The following is a 22098-nucleotide window of genomic DNA, read 5'->3' on the forward strand; positions in this document are numbered from 1 at the left end:
TTGAGTTCTAACAGTTTTGGTAATTATTTTCATACTATTTACTACGAGTTTTCTTTTTAACAATCTTTGGTACATCGAATAAATAAGTAACTTAAGCACAACAAAAAACTAAACTCGTTAAACTTAAGAAATATAAATTGTTTGTTTCACCACTTACGCGAGTACCCTCATTGTCTTTTTTAAAGAGGTCCTGGATTCATATTTTAAAGCCCAGTAGGAAACAAATTGAAACAAATTACTTTTCAGCAATGCGACAGTTCAATGAACGTTTTGACAGGCTTCCAGTCTGTGCTGCGATCTGCTACTTGTCAAGCAAGGCAGGCCATGCTTTACACAAGCCCCAAGGATTTCATTCAAAGAAAGTAAAGCCTCTCGTGCTCCAAGGACTCCTGTGCGGCCTGATGTGCATTTGCTGATCGTACCACCAACGTTAGTGGGCCATCGCGTAGCTTCTCGATCAAGGGCATTATCGAACTATCGCATCGATCGCGATAACGTGCCACCCACCTATATAGCAGAGCATTCAAAGACCAAGAAATCCAAAGAAAAAGTAAGGTGTGCGTTGAACATAGTGCGTGAATGAAGACCGTGAGGGATACTTGATGTCTGCGGTAGTGCCGTCAGTTTATTCAATGCGAAGAGCACTTTCCGTGGACAGCGACTATGAAGCCGAGGAAGAGGCGTCCGCGTCCGCATCGACATCCGCATCAGCGTCCGCCCTGCGTGTGCAGCTAGACCGCGTTTTGCGAAACACCAACGGCAATGCCAGCAACAACCACATGCTGTATGGAGCCAGCGATAGCTACAGCTGTGCCAGCGAATCGATGTGGAATCACGAGGCGGCTGTGGCGCAGGCCTTTGCATCCGCCGCTTCTGCTGCGGGCTCTGGCTCTGGCACTGCCACTTGTACGGGAATGTCGCCCATGATGTCGCGGAATGCCAACATGCCTCCGGAAATGGCATTCGCTGCCACAAAGTGTTTGCGAAGGGGGTATCCCTGCAAAGGTGAGTCCCATGCCCTCACGTATTGTCTTTCGAGTGTGTCCATTAATCTGCTCCCGCAGGCGAGCGCGATCAAATTGCCAACAAGCAGGCGGGCAACAGCAACAGCAGTAACCACCATGGGGGAGGAAATTCCGATGACCTGCGTCTCACCAAGATCATACGTCGCCTGCACACGGAGACTAATAGCGCGGCAGCGCTCGAGCTGTGCAGCAAGTTGGCTGTGGCCGTCCGTACGCCCCTGAACATGGCATATATGGCGCGCTCCTTCGATCTTGTGCTCGAGAGCATGCTGATGCTGTACAAGCACTGCGCCCCGCCCGTCCTCGAGGAGTGCAGCAAGACCCTCGGCCTGATGGGCTACCTCAATCGCCTGGCCTATCCCATCTACGAGGAGTTCATTGTGAAGAACTATCGCACCTGCAAGCGCATGCAGCACTACCTGATAGTCGCCCTGAGAACCACACTAAGGTGCGAGCACATCATCGATCGATCGATCCTTATCGATTTAACTGAACAACCAATTGCTTCTCTTCCATTATGTTCCACACAGCCTTGACACGAGCTGCGATCTGCACTTGTATTCCGAGAAGATGATGCTGATGCTTAAGGATTTTCTGGAGAGCGCGGAGAGTGCCGACAGCTTCATGGATGTCAGCAGCGCCATTGTGCAGTTCTCGCACAGCTATCGCCATCCCTTCGAGTGCCACTTCACCGACGTGGTGGACATCATCATCGGCTGGCAGCTGGAGCAGGGACAGCCGAAGCGCCTAAGGTCCCACTGCGCCCAGGTGCTCGAACAGCTGACGCCATACTTTAGCAAACAGATCGACTTCAGCTACGGCCTGCTGGCCCAGTTTGTCGAGGACATTACGGTGCTCGAGGACGAGCACGAGCAGGAGAACGACCGCCAGCGGACGGGAAGCTGGTCGGAGCGGCTGGGCGCATTTGTGGGCGCCTTTAATACGCTGCTCAAGTGCGCCGTCCGCATGCAGATATTCCAGGGCCATCCCGACTGCGAGTCGATTGTCAAGGTGGCCGTCGATCACATCACCAGAATCATGCCAAGTGTCCTCCTCCACCCAGATGCGGATGCAGACGCCCTGATCAACATCAACGAGCTGCTGTCCATCTGTCTGCTTCACAACTGCGGCGGCACCCTGCCGTCCGAGCACCTGGAGAAGGTGCTGCTCGGCCAGTTCGAGTCGATGGACCACCTCAGCGAGCCCCAGCGCCAGAGTGCACTCTATCTGCTGCTCTGCACGGTGCGTCGTCTGCGTGTCCGCCTGCCCGCCAGCCTGGTGCAGTTGATCTTTCAGTCGGGCCCCGACGGTCACCCCTATGTGGCCGCGGTGCGTCGCCAGACGGGCGGTGCGGCATACAAGATGCTGCTACGCACCTGCCAGGAGACGCTGCTCATCAAGAACGTGCCTCTGCTGCAGCAGGCGTATGGGCATCTGGTGAAGGACATCGATGTCTGCATCCAGGAGCTGCGAGAGCCAACCCCCAGCCAAACCCCTTTGGGCTGCGATGAGGCCGAAATAATGCTCATCTTCCATTTGGCCGCACTGGCGGCCCTCGCCAAGCAGACGTCCGCCATCATTGGGCTGTACGCCTGCCAGCCGTCGATCCTGAGACTGCTGATCTGCAACTGCCGCGCCCAGGACGTGGGCCTCTGGGCCAAGCATCCGACCACGCATCAAGCGCTCCTCGGCCTGCTAGTCGTCCACTGCCAGGCGAACCACAACTTCCGCACCAACTCCACGCTCTTCCGCGAGCCCGATCCCTCCAAGGAGAACATCTCGCCGACGGCGCACAGCTTCGAGTGCATCCTCCGCTTCCTGGACAACATCCTCACGAAGGCCGGCCGCCTGGCCACCGAAAACCTCAAGCAGTTGCTGCAATGGACCCAGCTGCTGCTGTCCGAGTGCCGGGAGCAGGCGCCGCTGCTGCTGGAGCAGGAGCACTTCATGGCCATCTGCCACAGCATTGGCGGTGTCGCCGCCAAGTGGCGTCCCCTCGAGAGTGCCGCCTGCATGCAGGCAGTGCTCGACTTTGGCCCCGAGGCCCTACGCTCCAAACAGGACCTGGTCGTCCTGTATCGCGAGACGGCACTGCAGCAGCTGCAGGTTCTCACGACCAGCGGGCACGCCCCCTATGCCCAGATCTACGCCCACCTGCCGCTGCACATGACGCTGTTCGAGTCGGGGCTGCAGGGCCGTCGGGTGTGCGTTTGGCAGCAGAAGATGAGCCAGTGCAGCGCCGTGCGGGACAACGTGTTCCAGCAGTTTGTGGAGCACCTGCAGCGGCCGGAGCAGGAGCAGCTGACGCACTGCCTGCGTGAACTGTTCGTCCGCAGCTACCAGGTGGCGCCGCCCGATGAGCGGCAGGAGAAGCTGTCACAGTGCACGCGCCGCTGCCAGCGCCTGGCCGCCGCCTGGCTGCAGTTCGAGGCGGCCCGCTACTGCGTCGATCAGCGGCTGCGCACGACGCTCGGCAAGCCGCAGGAGACGTTCCTGGGCTTCGAGGCGGTCATCATGCGTCATGCCCGCCTTCTCAGCGGCTGCGCCAAGGAGGCGGAACGCTCCTCCCTCGGCGGCCTCTCGTTGGAGCAGCTCACGGCCATCCAGGTGAACCTGTCCATGCTGCTGGGCTTCCTCGATGCCCTCGAGAAGCTCATCTACAATGCGGCCGAGGGCAGCGCCTTCGCCCTGCGACCACCCGAGAAGCCGGTGGCCGCCTTCTTTCGCCTGAACAATCCCACCTGCACGTCGTGGTTCAATCGCATCCGCATCGGCGTCGTCATCATAGCCATGCACATCCATCAGCCAGAGCTGGTCATACGCTATGCCCAAGTGAGTGTCGCTGTCGCCATTATCCAGCGGTTTTAATTCCTATTCCATTCCCATTCTTTCAGCAAATTCTGATGACGACAAAGACGCAGGATGCCACGTACAGCCAGGCGCTGGTGTATCTCGCTTGGGCCTGGATCAGCTGCCAGGAAGCGGACTCGCTACGAGGCCTGTACGTGTGGGCGCGAGCCAAGTGCAGCAGTGGGGGCAAGTCCTACCAGTGGCTGCAGCATGCGGCAGAGCAGGCGGCCGGACGCAGAGAGGCTGCGTTAAGCGGCTACCAGAGCGTGCTGGCCGCTGAGGGCGAGGGGCAGGAGCTAGAGCCGCACACGCATCAGTTTGTGCTCGCCCAGATGATGCAGTGTCTCCAGGACACGGGCCAGTGGTCGCTGCTGGTGGACATAAAGCAGCACAAGCTGCTCCGGCCCGAGGACAAGGAGCTCAACCCCTTCCTGCAGTGCCGCAACGTGGATGTAACTGCACTGGAGCGGCTGCTCGCACGAAACGAAAACTGCTCCAGCGCCAACAACTCCGAGGAGCTCGACCTGGCCCTGCAGCAGCTCAGCCTGTGGCCAAGCCACTGGGAGAGCGGTGCGAGCCACAGTCACAGTCACAGCCTCAGCCACGGCCATGCCAGCTTCTCCAATTTCCATGTGCGCCGCCGGCTGGAGGACATAATGCTGCAGAAGACGCTGGTGGAGCAGCAGCCGATACGCCTGCCCGAGAGCCAGGCCTGCCACCTGATGGACCTCCATTGGCGCGAGAGCCTGCTGAATCCCAGCAGCGACAAGCGTGCCTGCCGCGAGCTCATCCTCCTCAAGCACATTGTCCAGGGGCTCGCCAGTGGACAGGAGCTCAGCCTGCTGCCGCTGATAGAGGAGCGGCGGCGTCCCACGAACATCTCCAGCGACATTCTGATCCGCTGCCTGGCCTGGACGCAGCTCCTGCGCCAGCACTGCGCCCCCGGCAGCTGGGAGACCCTCTGCCTCGATGCAGCGGCCGCAGCCCGTGACGAGGGCAACCTGCAGACATGCCAGTCGCTGCTCACCCAGTACTATGGCCAGCCGCTGGAGGAGATCACCCTCAGTGGCAGCGACATCCTGGACACGCAGAACGCGGAGGTGCTGCGCAGCCACAGCGAACTGGCCAAGTGCCTGCACCTCCAGCAGACGCAAACGCCGTGCAGCAGCTCGGATCTGGGGCCAGCCATCAATGTGTGCGCCTCCCTGTGCCTGAGCCTGCACCGGAGGGGCAGCCACACCCACCAGGATATGGGCGCGGGCCTGCTGCTGACCCTCTCGGAGTGGATAAGCGCGCGAAGCAGCTGCAATGGGAATGCCATGGCCCTGGCCCCTAATCTCCAGTCGCCCGCCATCGACCAGCTGCTGGAGGAGCTGCCCGAATGCCCGCTGACGCGCGGTTCCAGCTCCACCCAACTGGTGGCCATTCCCCAGGGGGAGCGTCTGGTGGCTCGCCTCATCCATGCCAGCCTCGAGCAGCGGCCCAACTGCGAGGAGGCGCTGATCGCGTACGGCAACTGGTCCTATCGCTGGGGCAAGAAGATCGTCGACAGCGGCAGTGTGCTCTCCCAGTCGGACGTGGCTGCCCTCAGTCGTGCGCTGGACCGGCAGACGCCGCTGGAGAGCGAACGCCTCAACGAGCTGCTGCAGGCGCTCAGCATGGAGCAGCCGCCCGCCGGTTGCGTCGAGGTGTGCCCCGAGGCGGCGAAGATACGCGACGACGAGGCCTCCAAGAGCTGCCTGCGTCGGCTGAGCCTGCTGGAGTGCCAGCCGGACAGTGTGCTGGACGAGATCCTGCGCATCTGGCGACAGGCCATTGCCAACACGTACGACTTCTACAAGGATGCGGCTCGCTCCTACTTCCAGTATCTCAGCATCAAGGCGGGAGCGTGCCAGGGAACGGGGGCATCCGGTGCCGGCTTGAGCAGCTGCCAGAAGGGGGATGCCAGACTCCAGGTGGACGACAGCAATCTGGTGACCACAACGCTGCGCCTACTGCGGCTGATTGTGAAGCATGCCAGCGGGCTGCAGGACGTCCTCGAGCAGGGACTCCGCACCACGCCCATTGCCCCCTGGAAGGTGATCATACCGCAGCTGTTCAGCCGCCTCTACCATCACGAGCCCTACGTCCGGAAGAGCGTGTGCGCTCTGCTGTGCCGCCTCGCCGAGAGTCGCCCCCAGCTGGTGATCTTTCCCGCCGTCGTTGGTGCCAATCGGGAGAAGCAGCAGCAGCAGGAGAAGGACAAAGACAAAGATAAGGAGAAGGCGAAGGAGAAGGCGAAGGAAAAGGATGAGCCAAAGGATAAGAAAAACTCGTGCTATGGCTACCTGCTGGGCGCCCTGTCCAAGCAGGCACCCGAGGCCGTGCAGCATGTCCAGCTGATGGTCGAGGAGCTGCGGAGGGTGTGCCTGCTGTGGGACGAGTACTGGATACACTCGCTGGCGCACATCTACAACACCTATGTGGGGCGCGTGAATGCCTTTGCCACGGAATTCAAGCCGGACGACCACGAGGGCAAGAACAACCGCTTCAATAGCTGGCGGCCGCAGCTGCTGCTCGACTTGGAGGCCCTTGTGGCGTTCACAGCCCGTGCGCCGGAGACCAGCTACGAGCGGAGCTTCCGCAAGCGATTCGATGTGCACATCAAGTCCACGCTGGAGGTGCTGCGAACGCGACGCTACCCGGAGGCCTGGGAGAAGCTCAAGCAGCTGTATCACACGCTGCAGGCGAACATGATCCGAGGCACGGCCATGACCCTCAAGATGCAGACAGTCAGCCCCGTGCTGTGCGGCATCGGCCGCATGCGCATCTCCATGCCCGGCCTGGACGAGCAGGAAAGCTACGGCGGCGACCAGGAACCCGATCAGGTGCACATCGAGAGTGTCGAGGGCACAGTGTGCATTCTGCCCACAAAGACAAAGCCCAAGAAGGTGGCCTTCTACGGGAGCAACGGGCAGCGGTACACGTTCCTCTTCAAGGGTCTGGAGGATCTGCATCTGGACGAGCGCATCATGCAGTTTCTGTCCATCTCGAACGCCATTATGGCCTGCCGCAGCGACCAGCCCCGCCCCGGCGGTGCGACCACCTATTATCGCGCCCACCACTACTCGGTGATCCCGCTGGGACCACAGTCGGGCCTCATCAGCTGGGTGGATGGCGTCACGCCGCTCTTCGCCCTCTACAAGAAGTGGCAGCAGCGCCAGCCGGCCCCGTCCCCAGGCGGTGGCGGTGGCGGTGCCCCCTCGCATCGCTTCACAGACCTCTTCTACAACAAACTGACGCCGCTGCTGGCCAAGAGCGGGCTCAGCGTGAACGATCCGCGCCGCCAGTGGCCAATTGCCGCCCTGCGGCAGGTCCTCGGCGAACTGTCGGATGAGACGCCCAGCGATCTGCTCGCCCGAGAGCTGTGGTGCCAGTCGGGAAATGCCGCCGAGTGGCGCCAGTCCGTGCGCCGCTACTCTGCCTGCATGTCCGTCATGTCGATGATCGGCTATGTCATCGGCTTGGGGGATCGCCATCTGGACAATGTGCTCATCAACCTCGGCAGCGGCGACATCGTTCACATCGACTACAACGTCTGCTTCGAAAAGGGCCGCACGCTACGCATACCCGAGAAGGTGCCCTTCCGCCTCACACAGAATTTGATCAATGCCCTCGGCATCACTGGCATCGAGGTAAGTTTTATTCTTACCCTTATCTATAATTGTCCACTAGAACTTTCGACCATTTTGGGGCATACTCCCTTTTCTCCTGCACCACTCTTGCGGCATATCTTCCTCAAATGTGTCACAACAGTAGATAGACATTCAGTTCGAATCATGTACGATTCCCATTGTAAAGCGCTTCCCTAATGAGGATAAGTCTTTGAAGTCAGACTTTGCAGAGCTTCAGTCTTCGGATCTCTATCTTAGACATTCTATGGTAGATATTGGGATACCTTTCCCATTTTATAGATCAGTTATGTTGATCCAAAAAAACAACAACAACTTTGAGCGAGACTCAAGAGGAGCATTCTCGGGCATTCTCGGGCATTCTCGGGCATTCTCGGGCATTCTCTTCTTTGTTTTTCGCTTGTGCGTGGCTGGCTGGTGCGGGTTGCCCATACAAAATGGCAGAGCAATGGCAGCAGCTAGGAGCAGGTGCGTTCCATACTAGATATGAGAACTTCATAGAAGTTCCTAAGTTATGAGTTCAAGATCCTCTTCGGTTGATCTTCAAGTTAAGATCCAAATATGAATTTATTTGCTCGGGTGCTTTATTGAGAAAGTTCACTGAGTGGCCGGGTGGGTGGAGGGAGGGGACTGAGACGGAGACTGAGTGGGCTTGGACTTACAGTCGGTTTTGATGGCCGTGTGGTAGGCAGCCGACGATGAGGCGGAGGAGCAGGCCGCCTCCATCTCCCCATCGATACGATGCTTGCTGTACGGCGGCAGATGATCGGCCTCCTCGTCGCCAGCGCCGTCGACGTGGCAGAAGCGCGTCGACTTGCAGCAGAGGGTCTGGGCGAAGGCGCGCCGGAAGCCGGAGTTCTTCCACGAGTAGATGATCGGATTGAGAGCAGAGTTGGCGATGGCCAGCGAGAAGGTGGTCTTGTAGATCATCGAGCTGCTGCGGCAGATGCTAAAGAGCTGGGCGATTGCGACGCAGAAGTACGGCAGCCAGCAGAGCGTGAAGCAGCCCATGATGAAGACCACAATCTGGACGCTCTTCCAGTCCGGATGCAGCAGGCCCCTGCTGCTGCTGTCCGTGTTGTAGACCACGCATGTGGCATGCCGCAGCCGCTGCGCCTGCTTGGAGGCCTCGCGCATTATCCGCCAGTAGACCATCAACATGCAGATCCAAATGATTACGAATCCGGGCGTAATAACCCCAGCCACGTACCCCGGGGACAGGACCTCGTCGAACTCGCAGGCCTGCGCCAGAGTCCAGCGGTTCCAGAACACCGGCATCAGTGCCACCAGGGCGCCCGCACACCAATTGGATGTGATGATGGCATACGCCACACGACGCGTCATGTATCTGCCATAAGCAATGAGAAATGAATGAATTCGAATTGAAGGAAGAGATGGCAAGAGTGTGATCGGAGCGTGTGAGCCGAGCCGTACCTTCTGTAGTGCAGCGCATAGACCACGGCTATGTACCGGTCGACGGCTATCGAGATGAGCGTCAGCATGGAGACGCAGCAGGCGCAGATGAACAGGAAGAAGCGCAGCAGGCAGGGTCCCCGCATGGCGCCCAGGTCGGAGCCCATGTAGAACACCAGGTGGTAGGGCAGGGCCAGGCCCACGCAAAAGTCGGATATCGCCAGCGAGAGGATGAACAGATTGGAGATGACGGAGCGCAGGTTGCGGCATGTGCGAACGGCGACAATTGTGAGCACATTCCCGCCCAGAATGAGCACAAAGAGCAGCGCATTGATGGCCAGCCAGAGCAGATGGACCGCACTCAGGCCGGAGGATTGGAGTCCTGCTGCTGCTGCTGCTGCTGCGCCTAGCTCTGCTCCTGCTCCTGCTCCTGCTCCTGCTGTATGATCATTCTCCTCCTGCATGAGCGAATCGTTCCATTTGGTGGCATTCTGTACGGCATTCCACATGATCGGATATGATTCCCCCACAAGGGCCATGAGGCGGCCGCAAAACAGAACACAGAAAATGCCCCGAAATTACGTTTACGAGAGCAGATCCAAACGCACGCGACGCCAGTGGGCAACCATCTGGCAGTGGGCCAGCAGATAGAACAGAAACCGCGTACGTCCATGGGGCAAGGACTTCGGTTCTTCGGGTGCTTCGTGTCGCTATTCAGTGCAGATATTCGTGGGCGTCGTTTGTTGTTGACGTTCCGCTGGCTCTGGCTGACTCTGACTCTGACTCTGACTATGGCCAGTGGCTGTCGCGGTGTCACCATCGTCATCGCTGATGATGATGAGCATCATTAATACACAACATCATCATCATCAGTATTGTGCACTGATAACGACAGAACGACAGAGATCCGCAGCGTGAGAACCGCAATCCGTCGATAAGCCCCCGGGCCAGAGCATAGAACATCAGGGAACAGCAGTCGAAAAGCCACCGAAAGCCATGGAGCTGCAATGGGCGATGGGCGATGGGAATGGGCAAATAACAGCAACAGATCCGCCGCTGGGGGGTTTCACAGATTAGCCTTTGGGTCTCTGGGTCGTCGTCGGTCCCCAAAAAAACAAAACAAAAATAGAACGATAAAGTTTTTCGGGGTTCTTCAATGTGCTCCAGCTCCGGTGATACAATCCCCAAAATAACTGAGCACTCGCACCGGGTTGATGGTTAGATTTGTATGTTTGTCTCCCCAGCAGTTGACAAGTTCGTATCCCTGTCAATATCTAGTGATATCTATGCGCATTAGCTCTGTCGAGTCTGTCGCACCCACTGGGCCTTTTGCATGTGGCCCACACCGTGTTGTCGTGTGGCTAATTTGCAGATGGATATTCCTCCCCCCGCTCGTACCTCTCGTACCGCTCGTACATATATCTATACGTACAGCAGCTCCCCTCGGTTGACTTAAAAACTGCATGAACATATTGCGAGATATGAGAAAGATCCAAGATCAATCGCAAACGAGAAGGGACGTGTGAGACGCTTCTTACGCGTCACAACTTTTATACCCGGCACTCAGTACTACATCTGCACTTTACCTTTACCTTTCATCTGTCATCTACATCAACAACACTGCTCACGCCAACACGCTCCTTAAGCTCGCCACCCTCTCCTATAGACACACACTGCAGAGTCGCGGCAGAGGCAGAGGCAGAGCTGTGTCAGGCAGAGGCCATAAACAGCGCGAAGCGGAGTGTGAATGCTGCGGGACGGGGTGGGTTTGGCCACTGAAAATTTCTTCATTGTGGCTATAATATTAGTTTCCTGCTATCTGCAAAATTGTAGATTTGGGAGGTTTTCGCCCTTTTGCGGAGGCGGAAGGGGGCGTGGCTCTTTTTTGAAATACACTTGTAACAGTGTGAGCATACAGAAGTCTGGATGCAAAATTTGGTGGCTCTAGCTCTTATAGTCTCTGAGTACTAGGCGCTCATCAGGACGGACAGACGGACAGACGGACAGACAGACAGACAGACATAGACTCGGCTATTGATGCTGATAAAGAATATATATACTTTATGGGGTCGGAAACGTTTCCTTCTGTGCGTTACATACATTCACTTTGTGCACAAATACAATATACCCTATTTACTCTTAGAGTACCGGGTATAAAAAGGGAAAATGCGTGTCACGCATCATGCAGCCGTGCAGCAGCGCCACTCGGTCGCTGACTTTCCCCCTAAGTATACGCCCATGATCCCAGAATGACGGATGATTTGATCACCTCGAACCCTCGAACCCTCGAATCTGCAAGGAGATCGAACCCATCTATTATTTCAAGTACAATGTGCACATGGATGTAGGCATAGAGTACAAATGTTTCAAGTATCTGCGATAGGTAGATGGGTGCAGAGATACACAGCCAGATAGATACGGGGGCCATGTGGGGCAATCAAGAAAGAATCAACCGAGAATGAGGCATGCCATGAGGCTAGCGGGCGGTGGCGGTGGCGGTGGCGGTGGCTGGGGCTGGGGCTCATGCGGGAGCGGCACATGTGGCCACAAAATCTGAACAATAGATACAACAGATATAGATATAGATACATGTAGACTCCCTGAAAGGCGAGAACGCGATTCGTGGCGGAGCTTATCGCATGAATTACGGGCCAATCTGCAATTGTAAATAGCGATTAGAATCCCAGTCGTGGTCCTCCGCTGGCGGAGAGGCCCACAGCGGGAGAGGAAGGGAGGAGCTCCCTTCCATGTAGAACATGGTTATGGTATGGTTCGATGGCTGATGGTTCTGGTTTATAGGATACCACCCATAAATACATATATCTGAACCGATTGTCGCGGTTGTGTTTTATCCGCTTTGGATACAGTTTTATGATCTACTCGTACTCGCTTCATTGGTCTGCATTTATGGGGTGTGGGTGTGGGTGTGGGTGTGGCGGCGGGGGCGGTCATTAAGCAATATTAATTATGGTTGTGTCATCATCCATTGCAGGGCGCCTTTCGTCTGGGCTGTGAGTACGTGCTGAAGGTGATGCGGAAGGAGCGCGAGACCCTGCTGACCCTGCTCGAGGCCTTTGTCTACGATCCCCTGGTGGACTGGACGCTCAATGACGATGCCCAGACACAGCGTCGCTCCATCAATCCGAAGCAGCCGGAGAACGGTGGCGCCAAGTGCCACAAGAACAAGGACAAGGCCCAGAGGCATCGCGCCCCTGACTGGGAGGCCAAGCGTCCGCTTTTCACCGAGAAGCTCGCCCAATTGCACAAGTTTTGGTCCACCAATGAGTGAGTAATCCGCCCATGGGTCGATTGATTTATGATCTAACTTCCTCGTCTTTTCCTTTTAGGGATGAAATCCTACTGCAGCTGCAGGAAGTGGCCCAGGAGCTGGGCAACTTGGAGGCGGCGCAAGCGCAGCGCCTGGCCGCAGAGAGGGAGCTCGAGGAGCTGAACGAGCGCAGCGCCTTGGTGGCGGAGATTAAATCCCTGGGGCCGGCCATGAAGAGCCACAGCTTCAACACGGCCCCGCTGCGTCTGCAGCAGACGCGCAAACACTTGACCGCTCTCATGGAGCTGACGGTGGAGCGGCGGGCGGACTTTGCGTTCGTCCAGTGCCTCCTCGCCAGCTACAGCCTGTGCCTGCAGCCGTACCACCTCTCGCAGCTGCACGCCCAGCTGCAGTCGCTGCACCCAGTGGAGGGCAGCTGGCACGAGGAGCACCTCGCCCTGGCAGATGTACTCCAGATGTACGTGCCCGGAGCTCTGCTCGCCGGCATCGAGAGCACGCGCACGCAGGTGGACTCACTGCTGGTTGGCATCAACGAGGTGGCTCGCCACTGCGCGGATCTTATGCAGCAGTATGCGGCCGTTATGGCCTTCTATCCGAACCAGTGCCACCGGCAGAACCTCATGGTGCGCTTCCACGACAGCTATGCGGCCTACCTGCAGCTGGAGGGGGCCGTCGATTTGGCGGCCAACAGCCCCTCCATCAGCACGCAGAGCGTGACGAATCTGGCCGAGACGCTGGAGGTGGTTTGGCTGCATCTCGGCTGCCAGCTACACGACTCCGCCCAGCGGTTGTCCGTCAAGCAGGTGCAGATCCTCAGTCTCGTGTCGCCGACGTCAACGGCCACCTTCCTTCAGCGGATTCAGCAGTCCGACTGCAGCCTGTTGCTGCTCAACTCTTGCCTGATGCGCACCCTGGACATGGCCAGCGCCTCCTTCCGCTCCTACGAGGCGCAGGCCCTCGACGAGCAGGACAAAGAGCTGCTGCAGCATCAGCTGCGCTACATCCACGTGATTCGGTCCATGTGCCATGGTGTAATGGGTGCCAGAGGCACCAGCGGCGGCGACAATGACCAGCAGGAGCAGGACCTGTATCTTGGCCAGCTGGAGACCCTGCTGGCAGCCCTCATGCAGCTGCAGCGCCTGTTCGCGTACGACCTGCCCGCGAGCATATTCCGGCAGCTGCTGCTGCAGCCCAATCTCGATCAGCTGGAGGAGCTCTCCAAGCTGGGGTCGAAGAGGCTGCAGCAGCTCTACAGCGACTCTCTGGAGCTGGCCGAACAGCGGCCCAAGGAGACCAGCGAGCAGCAGCGATTCATGCTCTCCCTGCAGCCGATCCACCAGCAGTTCCAGCTGGTTGCCACTTTGCTCGATGATATGCGAAGGTGCTTGAAGCAGCGGATCGAAGACATCAGTGCCACCCATGCCCAGCAATACCTGGTACGCCCTACCCTCCCGCCATTCACCTGAACTCCTGAATTAGTTATTCGAACTAATTTGTATTTCTGTTCTTTTTTGCAACAGGAACTTGTCCTCTTTAAGGAACACAACCTGGAGCTGAGCGACAACTGCTTCTTCCGCGTGATCCACCAGACCTTGGGGGCCAGCAGCAGCTGCGATGTGCGCGAGATGGCGCGACCCATGGGCACCCTGGTGCACTGCATACAGAAGAAGTGCCTGGAAGGATTGCTGCCCCTGGTGGCCCATGATTACTACAAGGGCTACGGCTCCACCTGCAAGCCGCCAGAGAACACCTTTACGTCGCTGGATGTGGAGAAGGCCGATCATTTGTGCGGTGGCCTCTTCATGGCGCTGCAGACGGATGCGGGGCTGATGCAGCAGGAGCAGGAGGTGGCCTTGATCAGCCAGCAGATTGAACTCCACTCGCTGGTGGGCTCCGCCCAGTTCTGGGGCTACTCAGAGGCCCTCGGAGCGCAGCTGCGTGGCGGCCCGCATATCATTTGCCGCCGCAAGCTGGTGTCGGACATTGGCCAGAGCTGGGGCGAAATGGTGCGGACCGTTGATGGGCTGGAGCAGCTGCTGCTCGGCCTGGACGCACAGCTGGGGCAGCTGGAGGCGCTGCGGAGTAACTGGAACCGCAACCACATCGACAGCATGCTGCGCAATGTGCAGGAGCAGCGCCGACAGGTGGCAGACCAAGTGGCCCTCGTCCGTCAGCTAAGCGAGGGAGCCAGTGCCGTCTGCCACTTGGAGCAGGTCGTGGCAGATGCGGTGGGATCCGGATTGGAGATCCAAACCTTGCACAACCATCTGGAGCAATGGCTGGGCGCGTTCGGCAATTGGAAGGCGAGCTGTGCCAGCGTCAGTGGTGTGGAGCAGGCAGTGGTCGAGTTGCTGGACCCCGAGGATGGCATCGACGACTACTGGCTGCAGAATGTGCACGGCCTGATCGAGGAGCAGACGTGCAAGGTGCAGCGCGAGTTTGCCATACTTTCCGGAGAGCAGCAGGCCAAGCTGCGGTTCATCTGCACCCTGCTCAAGGAGACGCAGGTAAGTCTCGAGCCCTGTGCTCTAGTCTCTCTTCTGATTATCTGATTCTCCGATTCCCCACAGCGTCTGCTGGAGCATGCTCCGCGCTTCTTTGTGGGCAACTTTTGTTCCAATGCGAAGGCCATGGGGCACGGGGGCAAGGGTGTGCCCGCGGATGTGCAGCAGCTGTGTGACCATCTGCGCGACAGCCAGCTGCTGTTGCAGAGCTTCCTCGAGCACCTAACTGCCCTGCGCAAGGACCTTTGCGCGGAGCGGCACATCCTGCCGACGGAGCTGGTCGCCGGCTGGCGGAGTGAGCTGCAGCAGATCCAGGCCATGGCCGGCCAGGAGGCCAGCGAATACTTTAAGCGGATCAAGGAGCTGCTGCTGCAGGTCGCCGACTCTGACTCCCTCACTTACGACACCTTTACGCACACCAAGGGTACGCGCTGTTCCCACGAATCCCTGTCCAAAACTAAAGCTATTCTCCCTCTCTTGCATTCACCCCCCTAAAGGAGCCGCAAATCTACACGAACAGAAGCGCAATGCCTATGGCGTGTCCGTCTGGAAGAAGATACGCATGAAGCTGGAGGGCCGCGACCCGGACGGCAGCCAGCGGAGCAGCATTGCCGAGCAGGTGGACCATGTGATCAGCGACGCCACCAATCCGGACAATCTGGCCGTCCTCTACGAGGGTTGGACGCCTTGGGTCTAGGGCCCGCCAGGATAAACGGCCGCAATTTGGCCTTACTGACATACAACAAACGCACTCCCCAAAGCAGGGGGCAGACGACTACATTCAACATTTGAGCGGTAACTCTTTTGGCCTTCTGGCCTGACCTGGCCTGGCCGGGACGGGACAGGTTGGGCATCCTCCAGCCTGTAGCCTATAGCCAGTAGCCAGTACCCAGAAGCCAATAGCCAGGGAAGACTCCCCCAGTGCCATGGCGGACAGGATGACACAAGCGACACAAAGCGAATTGTGTTGATTCGATACCAGAAACAGGACTCCTCGACAGCTTATCCCCGTTCAAATGGACGGTTAAGGGGGAGGGGCGTACAAGCAGGACACATTTTCTGCCCCACCAATGGGCAGAACGACTCAAGAACCACCCGATCCGATGCAAATCGATCTGTGCTGGATCTAGACACGTTTAATATTCGTTATTCTCGTTGCGGAAATTTTTAAATTGTTTTGTTTTAAGCTGATTTTATGCCAACCAACCCGACCCCTTCCCCAGCGTCTACCCCTGTTCGCTCTGAAATCTTATATTTTAATGAAAAGAAAAAGTGTAATCAATATTATAGCTACCCTCCCATATATATATTCACCCCTCGCCCATCTCCTATACAGATCATCCGACTTGCTCTTCCTGACTGTCTGTCCAACTCCTACTCCCACATACGGGACACGTAAGCCATAGATTTAGGCAGGGACCGTAAGCCGTAAGCCGTAAGCCAAAAGTAGAAACGTCTAGGATGTAGGATCTGCTCTTAATGACCTCACAATGAAAAAGAGAGGGATGGCAGTACTTTGTTTGTTAATACATCTCTATAGATATCTACAGATATCCGTGCCATGGCATAGTTACAGATCTTCGTTATTCGGTCTCTATGGGAGTCGTGTATTTAATAACAGCACACTCGAAACGTGCCTGCTTTGCAGTTTTCCTTTAATTCTGAGATGGGTTTTTATCAGTAGATTCACAAATCCGATCGGTGCAATGAGAATGTACAACAACTAAGTGATTCCGGATTGTCGAAGGAATGTCACGTGATAATCGACGACTGAATTGTATTGTTATTTATATACCCTTGCAGCTCCACAATCTGTAAACTTGTCTCCGAAGTATGTGTTTGCCAATACTATTTACGTTTTATAATCGCTTCACTTAGATATAGTTTAGTTGTTGATCAAATTGATATATTAGCGCTTGCACACTTGCATTTATTTTTAATGCAAGTTGTATGTTAGCGAGATTTTAGTGTGGGTAGCTTATGTAGTTTATGTACATAAACCGAAATCAATATAATACTTCTCCTTCTGCAAGGGTATACAAAAACAATCCCTTATTTTCGTTAAGATTCGCCCCAGCCTCTTGGTGTTTTTTAAAAAAATATTTGTTTGATTTTTCTGTTAAGCTGAAAAAGTACATATATATACATATATATATACCACAACTATATTGTTATTCTGATTGACTATTTACGGTCCCTGGTTTAAGGCGTATATATGGTTGGGCTCGGTTTGATTCGGATTGTGTGCCTCCCTTCCTGATTTTATTTTAGTTAAAATATTGAATAAAGATTAAATATGATATATGATTTGTGTGCGTTATAATCTGTGTGTGTGGTGTGGGTGCGTGAGGAGTTTGCAGTAAAAGACTTCTTCTGTATATATAGTATATATATAATCACTCGTTTATTATCTAGATTTCTTCTCGGTTTTTTGTTTTGTTTATTTTTTTGTCATTTTACGTGGTAACCGCGAGAGTCATCGACTTGGTTTAATCGATAAACCGAGCATAGATTCAAGTTAACCTCCTGACGCTCTCGATTGGGGTGTAAAAAGTTGAAAGATTCCCTTCTCTTGTGATTTTGGGTTTTCTATGATCAAGACAAAATGTGATTGGCATACAATTACTACACTTATTCGGTATTTTACAAACAATTATCAAATGTAAACCAATAATTTGCCAATCTTCAATCGCTAGTACCTTATGTTGATCGTTTTCTTTTGGTTTTAATTTCTTTTGTTTGAATATCCATTTCTACCTTTTCGGAGAGGATCGGTGTTCCTCAATCCTCAATCGTTCAATGCAACGCTATAGTTATACAGTTACAATTATTTTTTATACATATACATTCATATATATATACATATAGTGTATATATATAGATATATATACATATCTGTACAATACATTAAAGTATATCATTTACAAAATAGTTCTTACGAGCGAGAGCGGCCGCCGCTTGCTGCTAAGGAAACTTTTGCTGATCATTCATCATCTGCATGATCAAAGTGATCCGTGTGGATGAGCAATAATAAAAAGTATAAATGTTTATATAATTTGTTGTTGGTAATACATCCATTCCAAAATATAAAAAAAAACAGTATTGTAAATTGTAATCGTAATAAACGCACAGCTTGAACGCCTACGACTACTACCGGATTTCGGCGGATATCGGATATGGCTGGAGGCGAAGGCCTCCTCTCAACCCAGCTACGACCTCGTGTTTGACCAGAATTCTCACATTTCACAAACGGGGAACAAAGTGGGTGAAAAATATTTAAAATATTATCGCGCCTATCTTATTTTCTTATTAAAATGTTCGTACCTCTTATTTTGTTTAAAACAAAAACACAATCAATATGTAGATAACAAACAGGAATATACAGGAATAAAATATTATAAAAAATCGTATAAACTAGCGATAATCTAATCTATAAAACGCTGACGCACAAATTAAAATTTTTGGGATTGTTTTGAACATATCTTGAAACATCTTTTAAATCGCCTCAAAAGTTCTGTGTGGAAGTTTTCATTTTACATTTTTAGTTTTCGTTTGCTTAGTTTGAAAGTTCTGTGTGGAAGTTTAACATTTACATTTAAGATTTTCGCATTTTTGCGGCTTCTTTTTTTTCTTTTTGTTTGTTGTTTTTTTTTTTTGGTTGCTTTGCTTTTTTATCTAACGTTTCCTTCCCTCTTCTCCATTCTTATTTTTCCTAATTTTGCATATAATATTTATGTTTTTTTTATTTGTATTATATGTGTGGGTTGTTGTTGTGTGTTGGGAGTTTTGCTCCTTGCGGTTTTTTGTGGTGTTCTTGGTTTCATTTTTGTTGGTTTGTTTTTTAGTTCTTTAAACCTAGTGTTTTAGTTCTGTTTTAAAATAATAAATACATACACACAGACATACACATATACATAAACATATAGTACTCGTACAATTACATTTACAATTACAGCATTATCGTTATAGTTACAAAATATAAAATTTAACATCACATTGGTTGACATTCTTTTGTTGGTTGGTTGGTTGCTTCGCTTAACATTTCCATCATTCCATCATTATCTTTCATTATCCTTCGATCTTTCGATCTTGCGATCTCGCGATCCCGCGATCCCTCCTCCTCGCATCTATCCATCGACGTTGTGGCATTCTTTCCTTGTTGTGGTTGTTGTTGTTGTGGTTGGTGTTTTTATTTGTATTTGTGTTTGTGGGTTGGTTGGTTTCTCGTTTCTATATCATCATAAAATATGCATTCCTAATGCCAGTTTAGCATTTTGTAAATTAATTTCTTTCAATTGATTTGTGTGAGTGTGTGGGTGTGTGGGGTCTGTATGTGTGTTTCAGCAGTCAATCGGGTCGTTACGGCAACGCAGGGGGAGAGGGCCGGCAAGTCAATTCATCCGATATATGTAGCTCTATAAAGGGAAGCCCCTCCACTTTAATGTCTACACGGAAAAGAAAATCAATATAGTATCTAGTTATTATGCAGATTTCAAAATCTAAAACCATACTTTTGGCCAAACTGTAGCCTGGGGAGCTCCTGACCCACGCACCTCTTGGCACCTGGCAACTGGCACTTGGCGTCTGACACGGATACGGTGCTGCTGCCAGTAGTTCTCGTTCTTGTTCTCGCCTCTTCCTACCGCCTCCGTACTTTCCCGATCTCATACATAACGAACAACTCAACGAGCAAACATCAACAGCAAACACTGCAATATAAACAAAAGATATTCGAATTAGATATCATAGCCATATGTCTGGGAGTACCGATACTATTAAGCGCAGCTGCAGCTGCTAGCTCTGATTAATGGCCCCAAGTACTATAATTCAACACTCTCCATTTACAATCAGTTACCCCCGCCATGACATTTGTCAATGCGGATAATTGCATGTTCGGATTTTGTACGTAGCCTCCAATTGCATTGCTACATACAGTCATGTGAAAAATAATGAGGAGACTTGGCCTTACTTCAGCAAATGCTCTGTTTCACATGACTGTATACTTACTATTAATTATTGTGAGACACACAGCGAATATCTCAACAAATATCTCGAGTAATGATAGGTACCCAAACCAAAAATCTTTTTAACTTTTTGTACAACCCGTTGAGGGTATTTGTATGTGAATCTCTAATAAATCCCATAACCGATTGGTAATAGCCCAAAATTTCTCAATGTTTTGCTGGCTACTTACCTTATGAGGATTACTAATCTCCTGGATGTTCGGGACAGGAGCGATTCACCTCAAACCAACGATCGATGCATCTGAAAACACAGAAAGCAGATTGCATTGGATATAACTACTGCTGTAATACAAAGGCCTTCCTCCTGAGGCAGGTACTCCTCCTCACCCTTTGTGATAGATGCAGAGACACGGCAGTCGTGCGATTGTGTCCCCTGGACTCAAGTCCTCCAGACAGATGACGCACTCGCCCTTGGCGTCCGACAAAAGATCCTCTGCAGGAGCGTAGGAGAATCAAGACATTAGAAAACGAGGCAAAGGATGAGAAGGGAGGTGAGACTACCGTTATATGAGAGACGTGGTTTCGTGAGGCACATCACCAGGTGGCATTCAATGTCGTCGGGGAGCACGAACTTGTTGCAAACAGGGCACTTGATACCTGCGGAAGGGAATCACACATGAGTCACAGATGCAGCAGCGGAGATGCGGCAGCTGGAGGACATACCATTGAAGGACCAGATGTGTGACGGAAGCGATGTGGCTGTGTACACGCGTCCGATCCCATTTGCAGAAGTGGCAGAGGCGGCCAGGGCGATGCTCTCGGCGATGGTTCCACCAGTGAGTCCCATATCCTAAGGAGACCATATCCAAATATCCGATTGATGAGTGGATCGGAATGCTGTGCAGTGCGCCGATTTACTCACCCGTATGGAGTCACCCAAGGTGCGTCTTTGGGGCATGTAGGATTGCGTCGAGGTGCCATTGTTGTTGGCAGCAGCGGAGAAGCTGTTGTTGCTATTCGCCGGGTTCGCCGACACGGACACAGCAACGCCGGCGTGTGGTGGGTGTGTATTGTGAGTGTGTGCGTGTGGGCTGCTGCCGGACGAGGTGATGGATCCCTGTTGCTGCTGCTGCTGCTGGATGTCCGGCACCGAGCTGAGGCTGCGCGCCCTCTGCCTGTCTATGGAAGTGGAGTTCTGGTTGTGGTACACCTGGAGTCCCGGCAGCGTGCGCAACAAATTAAATCCCTGGCCGCCATCACCGCCGACGACATGGCGACTGCCGACGACACCCGAGTCCGCACCTTGTGGAGATGTGTCAGCGGCTCCCGTGGAGCTGCTCGAGAATGTTCTTGAGCGCGGGCTCTGCTGGCCACTGGTCGCCGGTGTGCTCGCCTTTTGACCCATAGGGAACCCCTCCTGCTCCGGCTACTGCTGCTGCTGCTCCTCCTCCTCCGCCTCTCCTCTAGCCGCTACCGCTACAGTCCCCGGCTCCTCCTTTGATTTCGATTTCTGGGCTCCTTTGATGCCTGGTGCCTGTGTGACGCACTTGCGCCGGACAGTTCCGGCCACTCCCCCTACCGCCGGCGAGCGCTGCGCTGCTCCTTTGTCTGCTTGCGACTCCTTTGACGGGGCGCCGAGCTGGAGCAGGAGCTGGCTGGGTGGGCTGGGTGGTGGTGGGCAGTCGAAAGCCAGCAGACAACAATAGCACTGCCGTGTGTGTGTGTTTGTGTGTGTTTTGGGCTGCGGTGATAATGAATGCCCGTCGGTTGGTCGGTCTGTCCACTCCGTCCGGATAGATGATATCTGCGAGTGTGTGTGTGCGTGGGTTCTTTCGTATATATGAGTGTCTATGCGAGGGGGAGAGCGGCGAGCTAGCGAAGGGTGCTGGCTGGCGAGTGTGCGTGCACTGGTGTGTGTGTGCGAGTGTGCAAAAGTGCGGGCAGGCGTCGGGATCGGGGAAGGCGTTAATCGGTCGGTACCTGGGGTTCGGTTCGGTGCGTAGTTGATTGTTATTGTTGCTCTTGCTGTTGATGCTGTCCTGTGGATCGAATGCCAAAAACTCGAGGTGACTGCGCTTAATCCGCGTTGACTGCACTCTTAATTTAAATGACCGTTCAGCCTGCGCTGTGTTTTTCGTTTCGTTTTATGTGTACTCTTTGTATTAATTTTATAAAATAGAGGTGCCCGACAATCGATGTTTTGTGTGTGAGATGTGAACTGAACCAGCTGTATCGATACCTGCAATATTTTTACGTACTGCTCAACGATAGGTCGATGGGTCACATGGACAAAATATTGCCTACCCGAATGTTGTCACTTCTGCTCACCTAATTTAATTTGAAACATGAAGTTATTTACCTATTTACCTACCTCTTTATTTG

General features: G+C 53.7%; 3 protein-coding genes across 3 annotated transcripts; 1 reads left to right on the forward strand and 2 right to left on the reverse strand.

Moving 5' to 3' along the window:
- The first annotated feature begins 234 nt into the window (after positions 1-234).
- On the forward strand, positions 235-17059 carry LOC117898346 (serine/threonine-protein kinase Smg1). Its single transcript, XM_034807682.1, has 9 exons — positions 235-1005; positions 1065-1473; positions 1556-3857; positions 3920-7549; positions 11952-12244; positions 12307-13684; positions 13769-14755; positions 14819-15176; positions 15250-17059. Exons 1-9 carry the CDS (start codon positions 603-605, stop codon positions 15447-15449), a joined length of 9960 nt encoding a protein of 3319 aa, XP_034663573.1. The 5' UTR covers positions 235-602; the 3' UTR covers positions 15450-17059.
- On the reverse strand, positions 8144-9779 carry LOC117892056 (beta-1 adrenergic receptor). The gene is made up of 3 exons (XM_034797988.1): positions 9620-9779; positions 8981-9368; positions 8144-8894 (listed from the first exon to the last, which is right to left on the reverse strand). The coding sequence occupies exons 1-3, from the start codon at positions 9777-9779 to the stop codon at positions 8144-8146; spliced, it is 1299 nt and encodes a 432-aa protein (XP_034653879.1).
- A 1243-nt stretch (positions 17060-18302) lies between the features above and the next one.
- On the reverse strand, positions 18303-21918 carry LOC117898388 (E3 ubiquitin-protein ligase znrf2). Its single transcript, XM_034807746.1, has 7 exons — positions 20639-21918; positions 20440-20566; positions 20278-20373; positions 20104-20209; positions 19947-20017; positions 19264-19461; positions 18303-19197 (listed from the first exon to the last, which is right to left on the reverse strand). Exons 1-5 carry the CDS (start codon positions 21119-21121, stop codon positions 19960-19962), a joined length of 870 nt encoding a protein of 289 aa, XP_034663637.1. The 5' UTR covers positions 21122-21918; the 3' UTR covers positions 18303-19197; positions 19264-19461; positions 19947-19959.
- Between the last annotated feature and the right edge of the window lie 180 nt (positions 21919-22098).

This window comes from Drosophila subobscura, chromosome A, assembly GCF_008121235.1.
Source record: "Drosophila subobscura isolate 14011-0131.10 chromosome A, UCBerk_Dsub_1.0, whole genome shotgun sequence".
NCBI lineage: Eukaryota > Metazoa > Arthropoda > Insecta > Diptera > Drosophilidae > Drosophila > Drosophila subobscura.

Excerpts from the sequence above, each read along its gene's own strand:
- LOC117898388 (XM_034807746.1), bottom strand. The coding sequence starts at position 21,121 with ATGGGTCAAAAGGCGAGCACACCGGCGACCAGTGGCCAGCAGAGCCCG. Across the intron at positions 20,567-20,638 it reads CCTTGGGTGACTCCATACGG|GATATGGGACTCACTGGTGG; the intron begins GTGAGTAAATCG and ends TGGTCTCCTTAG. Across the intron at positions 20,018-20,103 it reads CTCTGCATCTATCACAAAGG|ATGCATCGATCGTTGGTTTG; the intron begins GTGAGGAGGAGT and ends CTGTGTTTTCAG.
- LOC117892056 (XM_034797988.1), bottom strand. The coding sequence starts at position 9,779 with ATGGTGACACCGCGACAGCCACTGGCCATAGTCAGAGTCAGAGTCAGA. Across the intron at positions 9,369-9,619 it reads TTGCCCCATGGACGTACGCG|TAGGCGCAGCAGCAGCAGCA; the intron begins GTTTCTGTTCTA and ends CAGGAGCAGAGC. Across the intron at positions 8,895-8,980 it reads TATGCGCTGCACTACAGAAG|ATACATGACGCGTCGTGTGG; the intron begins GTACGGCTCGGC and ends TGCTTATGGCAG.
- LOC117898346 (XM_034807682.1), top strand. The coding sequence starts at position 603 with ATGTCTGCGGTAGTGCCGTCAGTTTATTCAATGCGAAGAGCACTTTCC. Across the intron at positions 3,858-3,919 it reads TGGTCATACGCTATGCCCAA|CAAATTCTGATGACGACAAA; the intron begins GTGAGTGTCGCT and ends CCATTCTTTCAG. Across the intron at positions 12,245-12,306 it reads AAGTTTTGGTCCACCAATGA|GGATGAAATCCTACTGCAGC; the intron begins GTGAGTAATCCG and ends TTTTCCTTTTAG.